The sequence below is a fragment of the Melanotaenia boesemani genome, chromosome 15, assembly GCF_017639745.1.
Source record: "Melanotaenia boesemani isolate fMelBoe1 chromosome 15, fMelBoe1.pri, whole genome shotgun sequence".
Classification (NCBI taxonomy): domain Eukaryota; kingdom Metazoa; phylum Chordata; class Actinopteri; order Atheriniformes; family Melanotaeniidae; genus Melanotaenia; species Melanotaenia boesemani.
The window spans coordinates 4,355,503-4,368,639 of NC_055696.1; the positions used below are offsets into that span (position 1 = coordinate 4,355,503).

Consider the following 13,137-nt stretch of genomic DNA (forward strand, 5'->3'; position numbering starts at 1 on the left):
TCCTTGATATGTTCATGCTTATGGTAATCTTTGGTTGGAAAAAAGGGCTGAATTTATTTTATAGTAGGGGTTAGAAATGGATGGTAATCATGCTGTTTTTAAAAGCTCTTTATTACACATATGCAGTTCAAAAGGATTAATGCATTTGGCAGTCAGAGTGCAAATATAATGGTTACATACAGTAAGATTTTATCTTTTTCTTTCTTTCTTTCTTTCTTTCTTTCTTTCTTTCTTTCTTTCTTTCTTTCTTTCTTTCTTTCTTTCTTTCTTTCTTTCTTTCTTTACTAAAAAAAAGGCAACATACCAGGAGGAATCTATAGTTTAGAGCATGTTTAGGACCCGTTTTATTGTTGGCAGGATTCAAGAGTAACTGTGTCAAACATGAGCTTTCTCTCACCAGCATAAGCATCATGCTGATGTGGCAAGTTGACCCCACCCAGGGATTTTGGCCACTCTACCTGGATTAGTAACAAGATGGTAAATTTTGACAGATTAAAAATGCAATACAGTGTTAGCCCAGTAGAAGGCAGTAACTCCTCACTAAGTAATGAAAACACTGGTATGAAAGGTATTTCTGCATCTTTGAGGCATACACACATGCAAAGAGGAAAATTTAAGTGCAAACCACAAATGGCTACAAGGTTTTAGCATCATGTTTTCATCTTAACTGTCTGTAGGAAGCCGCTCATTCACATAAAGAAATAGCAACCATTAGAGCATTCTGTCAACAATAGTCAATAAGTTTAATTTTTTAAAGTGTCAGTTTTAAGGCTTTATTGGCAGATCTGGAACTGGTTTGGGGTTTCCGTTTGGCTGCTTCTTGTTATTGTTGGATCCTCTCTGTTGAACAGGTCGTCTGTGGCGTCTCCTCTTTGCCTGACGAGGGTTGGCTTGTGTTGGATCAAGCAGAGGATCCAAATGTAGTTTACCACTCTGAGCATCGGAGGACTCATCAATAAAGGCAAGGTTTTCTCCAAAGTAGTCCAGAGGTTGAGACAAGTGGGGGTCCGGAGGAGTCTCCTCCTTTTTAGGCTCTGCAATTTTTTCCTCAGGAACTCTGTCCGTTTGGGTTCCCTGAGAATCTGTTTCTGATCCAGATCCTGATTCGTTAGAGGAGGAGGATGTAGAGGAGTAAGATCCAGACTCTGTTTGGCTTTCATCTTGATGTTCTTCTCTTTCAGGGGCCCCAGTACCTGACACACTGTGACCATGACTTCGAGGGCCATGGCGGCGCTTTCGGCGGCGCCTCTTGAAGGGGTCATCAATTTTTCCTGGAATCCGAAAGTCCACAGACATATTCTGGATGTTCTGAGTCCAGTCAGTGGCATGAGCTCGCAGTTCTTCCATCTGTAAGATGAAGATTAAAGTTTTATCACGCTCATTAAAACTGTAAACCCTGAAACAGCATAATCTGGCCCTTATCATTATAGTTTATAAATCTGATTGATTCTCTGCTTCAGATTTAACTAATTCAATTCAAAACAAAGACTCACTGTATATTTTTTTCCTGATAGAATCTGTATTTAGATAGAGCCCCCCAAAAATGTCTGGAGTGCATTTATTCAAATTTTCTGTAAACTAACTGGATAATTGACAGGAATTACCTCAGCTCTGGTCTTCTTTGATAGAACCCGGAGCCAGTTCCCGATCATTGTCAGGATAGATGCAAAGTATGCAAGACCCAGCAGGATCCAGAACCACACCAAAGGCTTGTACCACTGCTCATCCCTATCTTTTGCAGAATCCCCTTTAACATAAATGCATAACATACACAAGGAATGGGTAAAAGCAATCCATCCATCCATCCATCCATCCATCCATCCATCCATCCATCCATCCATCCATCCCAACAGAGTAAATAAACAGTTCAAATGGGGCACACTGCCTATAGCAGATAAGATGATCAATAACTCATCTCTCACAAGAAAATCACATTAAATAATTGATAACATTGTCTCTGCTGAGTGAACTTAATGCATTACAACTGACATTTATATTTATGAATGACTAATTAAGTCATACCACCTACTTATGTTTAGATCAATAAATTCAACAAAAAAAAGCAAAATATAAAAACAACAGAGTTATGAAAAATGCTTTGAGTTTTATTTTAGCAGTGTTGGTCTAAGAGAAAAGTCCTGGGTTAGTTTTTATTGATAGTTCTGTTACACCGCCTGCATGCTTTACGACAGCTGGGATCGACTCCAGCTCTGGTGCAACCCTTAATAGGATAAAGCAGCTATTGAAAAAAATGGTTGGATAAATGTTGTATTAAAGCTTATCTATTAATGATAGGCTTTCTGAAATGGGTGTGTACAGGCCACCTGGTCTGAAAAGGTACTTCTCTTATTACATTCAGTTCGGCTCTGATGTCTCCACAGGGCAAAAACATGTTCAACTTTATGGTGATCTGACCCTTCTGGTCACAAGGTTCCTCTCTTTATGTGTTTCTGGATTATCTTTCTGCATGTTCCTCATTTTCTACAGTCAATGATTTTGAGGGAGCCAATGCATTTCCTATTAGTTAAAGTTATTGTGTATAAAATTTGTTTAAACTATCACAGCCTCAAATGATCATGTCAGTTAATCAATAATAATGTTTTCATAGTATAATAATGAGCCATTCTTGTATTAGCATATAAATAAATAGTTCATTTGGCCACAACCTTTAATTTCACTTTGTTATGCATACATACATGTATACTTAATATTCAATTACAAGAATGTTCATCATTTTTCTGTGAGGTGTTTTATGAGGTAAAAATGGGGTAGTGGAGCCAAAGCTGGAAGGAGACTGATAAGTGAGGAGTAACCAATAAGCAGCGGAGGAAGTTGAGCAAATGCATCTCCCACTATTATGTTAGTGGGAGCAGATTTACTGTTTTTGTTCTATAAATTTGTTTTACTAGAGCTGCAGTCATGCAGGAGCAATTTTAGAGCTGATGGTGTTGCAGCTTAAGGTGGGAAAATTGAATGGGCAGAGAAGACAGCAGGCAGCAGAGCACAGCAGTATTCCTATATTCATTATGTTGAATTTATTCCCATGCATGCTGCTCAGAGGAATCCAGTCAGCAGCTCATCAGGCTGCAGTCAGGTTCTCCCATTTCTCTCATGCAGCTGTGAGGTATGATTTGCAGGTTTGCTCTGTGTCTGTTGGGTTGGCAATATCTGTTTATCTCGTGGATCTCACAGCAAGCGAGAAGCATAAAAGCCATACCTTCTTGAAAAGTATATCAAATGGGTTTTCTCTGCATTCATTCAAATAAAGCAATGTATGGATTTAACCAACAGAAGCAAAAGCACATAGAACTTGATAAAATGACAAAAAATTTTGCTCATTTTGCTCTATAATATTACATCTAACTAAAATAATTTGAAAATGTTAATAAAAAAATCCATCTGTTTTTCTAATTAGGTTAGCAATGTGGCTCACCAGTGATGCCAACACTAGAGCGATCCTTATTTTCAGAGTCAAATCATCAGTGATATTTGACCACTTGCGGTTCGATTTGTCAACTGGCCAAACATTTTGACAGATACTGGATTTGCCTGCAGAAAAATGGGAGAAACTGCACTTTCTTTCACATAAGTGCCTCAATCGGCAACTTTACATTCGTAAAACTCTGTGTTTCTGACACATTTGATGGCACTGTGACATTTATTATGAACATTTTTGGAGCTGTCGCTGTCCAACAGCAGCGTCCCGAGGCTGAGAAACTGCACTTCACAACTTTTGCTTTCAGGAAGATGCATGACAATGCAGCTGAGTTTTGCTAGCAAGCAGATAAAGACAGGAAAAGAAAGAGTGATAAGACAAGAGTCAACATCAGACTGACTTTTACTGTCTGGAGAGAGCTCACAGTACAGTTAAGATGTAGGATGGATGCTGAATTAACTGTCGTTAGGGGCGTCTTACTGACTAAATCTGCCAAAGTTCTGTAGTGATTCTTAACATCTAATTTCCACATATTTGTGTGTTTGGTCTGTGATTTACAGATTATGTCTCCTAGGGTTCAACGTAAAGATAATGCTTAAAAAGTAGTTTAATGTCATCATCTCAGGATCGCAAATTAATCATTCTTTTGTCCCAAGATTATGGAGGTAGCAAGTTAATTTGTAGCATTATCTCGAAAAATTGATTTATTTCCTTGTAATAAACAATAAATAAATACCTTGTTATTATGAAACGCTGAGCCTTTTTCTTGAGAAGATCAAAAAAAGCTTAAAAGTGATAAGTTAATGTCTTTGGTTAATGTGTCAGCACTTGATTCCCTGCTCACAGCTGCAACTGGGAAGAATCTATAACAGTAAATTAAGGCATGCTTGTTTTATCCTGCCCACTTCCTGGCAATAGTTTTCAGATTAATTTGTTTTAATGTAGATTTGAAATATTATTAACCCATCCTCTAGCGAACAACATTGTTTTTGTTGACATAAATTATATCTCAAAATAGAGGAGGGGGGGTTTGGGCAGGCAACATTTTTGCACATTTAAGACGTTATCAACCCTCACAGACTGAACTTTGTTGACTCACATTTGAACACACATGTATATGGCAACGAGTTGTACAACACACCTTGGCAACCACTGTTGTTAATGAGAATTTTACTAGAAATGTTTTCTATTTTCTGCTGAAATATTCATTGTAATCATAATTCATAACCCGTGTCTTATATGGTCTATTAGAGTGGGAACAGGTTTTATGACTTAACATTGACCAGTAGGTGCCCCTTTACAAGCATCTTCACTTTACACCTATTGTCTTGAGACCTTTAGTTTCATGTACCTTTAGTTCTGAAAGGACAATGAAACCTTTTAAATACTGATTCTAATGGTAGATCTAATCCCCAACAAATAGTTCCCCAGTCTCTCCACTCCACTGCAAGCAAAGTAAACAAATGCAAAAGTAGTCGATGGTTGATGAGCTGCTTTATACCTGCAACATAGTCACCAAAGCCCACGGTCGTCAAGGTAATAACTACAAAGTAGGCAGATTCCAGAAGAGACCATTTTTCCACCTTTTGGAAAACCAGGATAGGCACTGCAACAAAGAGAAGGCAACCCAGCAGGATGGACAGGACGGCTGAGATCACACGCACAATGGTGGGACTAACCCTCCATTTCTGTCAGAAAGGTCAAACAACATACCATAATGAGAAATATGCAGGAAACCATAAATATAGGGAAATTTAACATAAATATGTTTAAGGCTCTGACCAGGAAGAGAGTTTCTATTTTGGCAACAGTTTTCCTAAGTCCAGTACCCAGGTGGTCTCCAACTCCAGCGAGCAGGATACCAAACATCGGGATTCCCACCAGGGCGTAAAAAATGCAGAACAACTGCCCTCCTTCCGTTTTTGGAGAGATGTTTCCAAAACCTGGACATGCAGAGACAGAGGTAGAAGTGAAAACTGTCACAAATACTCAGTCAAAAGGAAACTTTGTGGTCTTGGATGTTTTACTGGACACCCACCGATGGTTGTGATGATGGTCCCTGAGAAAAAAAAGGCACTGGCTAAATCCCAGCTACTGGTATATGAGGTGTTGCCTGTGGGATCCACACCTGCACCGATAGCGTCCGCCACCTCCTGACATGGGACAGAGGAGAAGAAGGTACTGGCTTGTTTATGAAACAGTGGAGCAAATTATATTTAAATAAACAATAAAAATGAAGGATAAGAAAAGACCCTAATTGTAAATGTTTATGACTGACATTATATAAAAAATGTTTTGTCACTATCAAGCAGGCAGTCGGTGATTAAGACGCCATTATGGTGCAGAGAATATCGAATCCACTGCCAGAGAAAATGATCTAAGTCCTGGCACAGTTATCTACTGTGTGTTCATCTGCAACCCTGAAATTAAACTTGAGCATGATGGGGGTGGTGCTATGGCACAGAGTGTCTCTACCCCACAAGTGAATTCCCAATGGCTTTATATTTTTTTCGTTTATTTTATATTCCTTTTGTCAACTGGAGATGATAGGCTGTGTTATCCTGCCGGTTTAATCACTAATAACTACAGTTATAGTCTCATATATTTGTTGCTGGTGTTGTGGTAATTGTTCTCAGTTTGTCTTCCTACAGGTGCTCCTGATGATCATCTGCTTTGCTTTCATACTATGGCTGTAGGATGATTTCTGTTAAGCTTCTTTACAGGTGTAGCAGCTGGTTGTCTGTTTTTTCTGTTCGGGTTTGTTGGACAGTTGTTACTGTTTTCTGTTTTTTTATCTTTGTCTCCTTTTTCTTCTCTTAACTCTCACATTTTCTCTGCTAGCATTAATATGAAAAAATTACATTTGTAGGAACATTTCATAGCTTTTTTTTTTAAATCTTTATGATATGAGATTCATAGAAATCTAATATATTTCCAAAAAACTGATAAAGCATGTGAGCTGCTCTTTTATTCACAACTGGACTGTATGTCATTTAACATATATTGAAATGTGTCACCCAAACACATGTTTTTAATGCATTTTGTGGAGGATCTATGCTTCCATGTGCCTGCATGGATTCACTCCAGGTACTCTGGCTTCCTCTCATAGTTGGAAAACATACATGTTAGATTAATTGGTGATTCTGAAGTTATCCTAGAAGTGCGAGATGGACTTTGACATTTGAAACATACAATTTTTCACAGAAACACTAAAATATTCTGCATCTGAAGGTGTTTGGCACTGAGGTAAATATTTTAGCAAGTTTTTATCTGACAGCAGGACAATTTCTCAAAGAAAATTAAAATGAATCCAAACAAAAAACAAAAACAAACAAACAAACAAACAAACAAAAAAAAAAAACAGGGGCAATACAAGCTTCTCAAGAAACACAATTATAGCATATATTTATTTATTTATTTATAATTTGGAAAGTAAAAGTTTTCTACAGGAGTATATGATATATTGTCTTTATCTGCAACTTCTGCATGGTCTTAAAGAGAATCAAGTTATTGTGATAGAAAAAAATGAGTAAAAAAATAGAAAATAAATTGCAGGATGTTTTGTCTTTTTCCCATAACTATAGACACACCGGGTATTTAAAGAAAAAAAAAACAGCTGTCAATAAATACTGTGTGATTTGTGACCCTTAGATCTTTGACTAAAATAAAGACCTGTTGAAACGTATGACTTGCGGTTCAGTGAAACCTGACCCACAAAACCGACTTGTGGTGAGGACCAACATCTGAGAAAGCAGCTCAGCTCAGTCATAAATTGAATGCTCACAGTTCTTGTAACCTGTCATCAAGTGCCTTTCGCTGTTTGTAATTGTTCATAAATTTAGAAGTGTTCTTTAATACAAGGTGACTTTAATGTCAATATTTAATGTGGTAGCTAAAAATAATTGCATATGGCCTTGTCAATGCCCAACCATGGTAGAGTAATGGCTAAAAATCCCAAACATATTTCTAAAATCTGATCACATTTGATTCCTAACTCTAAAGTACTTTTAGAGCTTACTGTATGTAACCCACCAGTGGCCTAAACCTTTCCATTTAACTGTGATTATTAACATTTACAGAGCCAATGACAACCCATAAGTGCTACAGTCTTTGAATGCAGCACTAGATGCTGATTAAACACTTTCACATTGCATTCATCTGCCAGATGTTAGTAAGAATCAATGGATTTATTTTTGTCCAGTTTAAAAAGGACTTCAGACACACAAAACATTAGATTTTAATTGAAATCTAAACCTGAACATTGTTACTATGACACTATTCATGAGAATTACTATTTATATATGGTATCTTTGGTAACACCTTGAAAACCGATTAAACATTGGCTTCATCTTTCAGAGTCATTTGCTGTCTTTTTTAAACAAGCTAGCTCAGTAAGAGTTAGACCACACCCAGCTTCAAGTAAACAGAGCTGTGATACTGTTTTGTTGTGTATCTGTAGACAAAATGACCAGGGACAAAATTTGCCTCATGAGTACACACAAACAGAAAACTGGCTGCCAGGATAGAGCTAAAGCTTTATGGCTGCGCTCACACCTGTTTTAATTAAGTGTTGCTGTAGATATTTACACAGGGATGACCAACAAATTTTCTGTGAATCTTGTACATTTGGACTTTGGTTTCAATAATATCATTGTTTTTTTTGTTTTTTTTTACTTTAGAAAAGCATGAGAAAATCTGATGGGGATTTTCCTCTAAAACATGTGAGGTGAGTCATGTTTTCAGTCTCAGTGTAATCTCATTTACACTGAGACTGTTTCAAGACTGTGGACATATTTGCCTCACACCAACTCTAATGGCAGTTTAATTACCAAAAGCCTCCATGTATCCTGAGTACATTTACATCAGTATGTTAAGCTTACTCAAACTGTGTTAATTAGGCGTGTGCATCTAATATTAATTGGGCTTAAGATGTTTCTGACTGCACAAACAAATAAGAGCTAGCTAACACAGCCAAAATAAACTGTTGACTTTGTTTTTTATCTGGCAAATATGGGCAGCTGTGTTTAATTAGGACTTTAGGGCATTCAATCTTAAGGAGTGTATTAACAGCTACAAGATGTTGTTCGATGGCACACCAAACAGAAAATATGCTGCTTAATGCAAACAATTTCTGGCCTCTTGTTTATTAACAACGCTAACTGTATTGGCTAATAATGGTAATTTTGGCTAAATTACTGTTTTGCATTTTGCACTTTTTATATAATGTGCTTGCACAAGGCTTAAACTGACCAAGTGATAGTTGTGCAAAAGTTATGAGCCATCCCTTATGTTTTTTACACACTACCACAAAATTGGTAATTTATCGAGACTCATGCAAATATAGATGGTAAAACAGTTTATGAGGCAAAAACTGAGTTTTTAATTTTTTTTTTTTTTTTTAACAACCCTGAAAGTCAATATTATGGATGAGCACCTTTACTCTTCAACACAGTCTGAACCCTCTTAGACCAGCTTGTCATTTCTTTAAGTAGTCTTTAGGAATAATTCCCCAGACTTCTTAAAGGTCTTCCCAAAGCTCCTCCTCAGGTATTGCTTTCTTTTGTTTTAATTCTGTTAGGATGATGCCACTTTGCTTCATCATCGATTCATCTGATTCATCACTTTAAGAAAGTTTTATCCTGATAACTGTTAAGAGCGGTTAACATGGGTCAAAGGCATTGCAACGTCCAAAACTTGTCAAAGTAACTGATAGGAAACAGCACTGTGGGTCCTACGGTGTCAGAGACTTATCTTTTAAATAGTTAGTTGGATTTGGCTATGTTATAAAATAAAGCAATATGGTGTAAAGTAACACTAGTAAATTTAAACAGACTATAAACTGAAATTATAAATATGCATTTCATGAGATAAAACAGAATAAGTTTACTTTGTTCAGTTATGACCAGTTGCTGATTGATTTATTGTAAATGATTTAGCCAGATGTCCTAATATCCTGCTTAAATATTTAAAATTATTTGTTCTCTGCTGTTATAAAAAGCCATAAAATAAACACATTTTCATGTAAAAAGATAATATGTGTGTAATGACTGAATTTGTCATGGGTGAGTGAGACAAGGACTCAAACACAGGCTTGCAGGTGAAGTAAATGATCAATTATTAGCTTTCTATTCAAGTACTAAACAAACTAAGTACTGGTGTGGCTGGTAACTTCAAATACAAAGACAGGTAAGGCAGCCTAGTGAAGAAAATTAAAACTTCTCAAGAATAAGGATGAGGATATCCCTGAACAAATGAAACCTAACCCTAGATATACAGAAGGATGCAGAAGGTAAAGCGGGGGCAAAGAAAACACACAAACATGCCAAGAAAGAACAGAATAAACCTAGACAGTAACAGAATTGCAAGGAATGCTCTCATTTGTTTAAAATAGTTTTTCTTTATATAGCCCGCCCTTCTCTTCTGTCCTTCAGTTACTTTAACCTTTTCAAAAGTATCACCTGTTGCATTTATACATCACTTTGAAGCTAAAACAGTAATTTACAATGGTCGTTCTGGAGTGAAGACAGGCATCTCAAGGCCACAACGCAGTTGCCAAACCACCATCGTTAGGCTCAACTCATGCCTGGGTCAACTTTCATGCACTCAAACACACGCCTGTCCAGAACCATCATGACATAGCAACCCAGATCACACCTGTTATCTGTTAACTGACCGTGCAACACCCTTCAGGACCCCACAAAACATATTTAAAGCATGCTGAGGTACATTCAAGGGCTCAAGCAATTCCAGTGAATGTAAAATTTGAAGTAGAGCCAGTTAGCTGGCAGAGAACAGGAGGTGTTCACTTGCAGATTATTGCCAATGTCTGGGATTCACTTGTGTAAAAATAACAACCACTTTGACTGAACACTGGCAGGTGCTTCATGTGCAAATTCAGTTACTGCAGAATTATACATGCAAATACAACAGAAAAATAATATGGAAAATGATTCTTATTAGAATTAAAAGTTAAAAGAAGGGATTAAGCTTGACAGATGCTTTATGGTTCATTATTTATTTAATTATTAAATTTTCTAATCTTTAATCACCCTAACTTAATTTAACTAAAAACCTGCAGTACAAATGTTAAATTGGATAGTATAAATGCGCACAGCTTGTATTAAGGCTACAACCTAACATTAATGAAACATACAAACTTAATTTTAAGGTTTTAGGTGCCCAAAATGCTTGGAACCACTCCTTTAAAAAACACAAAACAGACTCAAACATGTCAATTCAATCCCATTTACACCAATACTGAAATCATATGATGCCCAGTAAAAACCAGTAAGAGAGGAATGAGAGACACTTTAAGAAATTAAAACATCAAACAAAAAGACAGATGATGAGTGGTTGCTGTCATCGCAGAATCTGTTTTACCTCTATAAGGGCCCCCAGGTTTTCTGAGTCGATGCAGGAGAAATTTAACAGGAAGTCCCGGCGCATGTCCTGCAGATGTGTGTGCTTGCTCTCTTCTCGTGGAGCCTCCAGGGCACGGAACACTACGGCTCCCAGCACCAAGTACAGAAGCACTCCCGTGAGGATGATGAGCAGGGTGGAGCAGCGCATGGCTGCACCTCCACTCAGTCCGAACTCAGGCTGCTGCTTCTCTGGGCCAGCCTCAACACTGATGTGGCCCTGATCCCAGCTGCTGCAGCTGAAACATCAGTAACCACAAAAGCACACAGGATTCAGACTAACCACAGCCCCTGACAGCAGTGCAGACTGTACACGTGCCTGCAGTAGACAAACTGTTATATTAGTTGCACCAGGCACTAAATCGACTCAGGACTCACAGCACTGCTGACACACAGAAAATGCAACAGCCAAGATAAAAATCTCTGTCATCAGACCCGCCTAACAATTTGAACAGATGTCACTGTGGTAGAGTCTATAAAACATAACCATGAATACACAGACAGATGCAACCACAATAGCTGAGCTCACCTGTCAATCCGCTTTAACTGCCCACGCCTTCGTCTTTTCCAGTCTCTCTTTTCACCAGCCCTGATGATGGAATCCCTGGATCCGTAACTACTCGGGAACCCGTCCCCCTCACACTCTGCAGGAAGGGACACTAAGCAGGACAACAGACAAAAGTTGTGAATGTGTCAGTTATGAGGATAACTAATGAAAATCAGCAATGAGGTACGACTTTCATGCTCACATTTTATTTTATTTATTTTTTTCTTGACCGTACATTTTCTGTACTCTGTAATTAAACTACAGTACCCATTAGAGCTCTGGGGAAAAATATCACTGTAGAAGATGTCTTCTCCTCTTCAGATGATGCTGATCATCAATTAGAGGAGAAATATTTTAATATATGATTGGTAAGATAATGTTGGTTACTGTCAGCTCAACTCACTAAGACTCTCATTTATTATAGCTGAAACTGGAACCTGTAGCTTTGCATCCATCTACTTTTTTCCTTATTAAAGCAATGGAGATGGGAAACTAATAAATGTGTCAGATACTCCCATTTTCCTGGAAATTCATAAAATGATTTAACAAGTAAGGATTTTATTGCTTAGACCAGTAGGTGTGCCACTTTGCAATTCATTCAATTCAAAAAGAATGCCAGAGAAATAAAAGCAAAAGCTCCAATCCTTTAAAGTTTGAAGATTGCAGCACATTAGTCAGCAGATCAGTTGGTCTTGATCCAAAATTAGAGCAATAAACTGTCACACGGTGACAGCAAAATAGAAACTTGCATGCCAAACGGTTTTACTGTTGCTGGAAAAACACAAAAGGACAATCCACTTACAGAAATTAATAAGTCAAACCCAGAAGTTGGCAAGATATGTAAGACTAATACATTAACGTTAATTACTAAATTCTTTCACACATTCAATTAACTTGCATAACAACTGTTAAAAATGGAACAAATGCAACTTGTAACATACTTGATCAATATAATACAGTGAAGAAAAAATTGATCCATAGTTTTCCTGTTAAATAAAATTAATACATCATTGCTGCACACAAACATGGCACCTCAACATGGACTAAACAAAATTTATTAACATTTTGCTGATATCCTGTTAGCCTGCTGCATATACGCCTCAGATTGTAACACAGAATGCCAGACACTTGACAAAAGGAAAGTAATATGCATTGCATTAAGTGGCAGCAGTGCTGCTGCAGCAGACGAAACAGAGCCATAGTGATCCTCCTTTATCACCACTTAGAGTCCCTCTGGAATCATAAAGATTCAAGGTACTGACCAATGCTGCTGGCAGTCCAACCATGTATGTACTTACCTCAGTGTGAAAGATCATAAGAATCCAGAGTAGCAGCCACCTCTTGCAGTTTCCCCTGAGTTCAAGCAGCTGCATTCAGCGAGTGTTTGTGAGCATGAGCGAGTGTGATGAGGGCGGTTTGTGCTGAGCGCACAAGAGAGGAAAAGGTACTCAATCAAACAGACTTTATGTAAAGAGAGAGAGAGTGAATTAAAGAGAGAACGCAGATAAAGGTGGAGAATGTGATGAAGCTAGATTCAACTTTGGTCAGTTTTTTTTTTGTTTTTCTCAAGATTTAAGATGGATCTTCACAGGAACATATACTACAGCTGATTGTACCACTAGCTTCTGTCTGTATTTAGGTTTTTTGTGATATCAAACTGTATGTGCAAAGAACAGCAGTAGTGACTGGATACATACATTTGCATAGCGATCAGTATCCTTGTGAGATCAATTTCT

General features: G+C 37.6%; 1 protein-coding gene across 1 annotated transcript; it reads right to left on the bottom strand.

Moving 5' to 3' along the window:
- Positions 1-246: 246 nt before the first annotated feature.
- Positions 247-12,766, bottom strand: LOC121654430 (potassium channel subfamily K member 4). Its single transcript, XM_042008562.1, has 8 exons — positions 12,700-12,766; positions 11,384-11,513; positions 10,817-11,093; positions 5,475-5,589; positions 5,219-5,379; positions 4,938-5,124; positions 1,605-1,747; positions 247-1,347 (listed from the first exon to the last, which is right to left on the bottom strand). The coding sequence occupies exons 3-8, from the start codon at positions 11,003-11,005 to the stop codon at positions 766-768; spliced, it is 1,377 nt and encodes a 458-aa protein (XP_041864496.1). The 5' UTR covers positions 11,006-11,093; positions 11,384-11,513; positions 12,700-12,766; the 3' UTR covers positions 247-765.
- Positions 12,767-13,137: the final 371 nt, after the last annotated feature.

What these genes read in the sequence shown, in the direction of transcription:
- LOC121654430 (XM_042008562.1), bottom strand. Translation starts at nt 11,005, where the DNA reads ATGCGCTGCTCCACCCTGCTCATCATCCTCACGGGAGTGCTTCTGTAC. An exon ending in CTTTGGTGACTATGTTGCAG is followed by an intron (nt 1,748 to 4,937) that starts GTATAAAGCAGC and finishes TTTATGTTAAAG; the next exon opens with GGGATTCTGCAAAAGATAGG. An exon ending in CAAAGAAGACCAGAGCTGAG is followed by an intron (nt 1,348 to 1,604) that starts GTAATTCCTGTC and finishes TTCATCTTACAG; the next exon opens with ATGGAAGAACTGCGAGCTCA.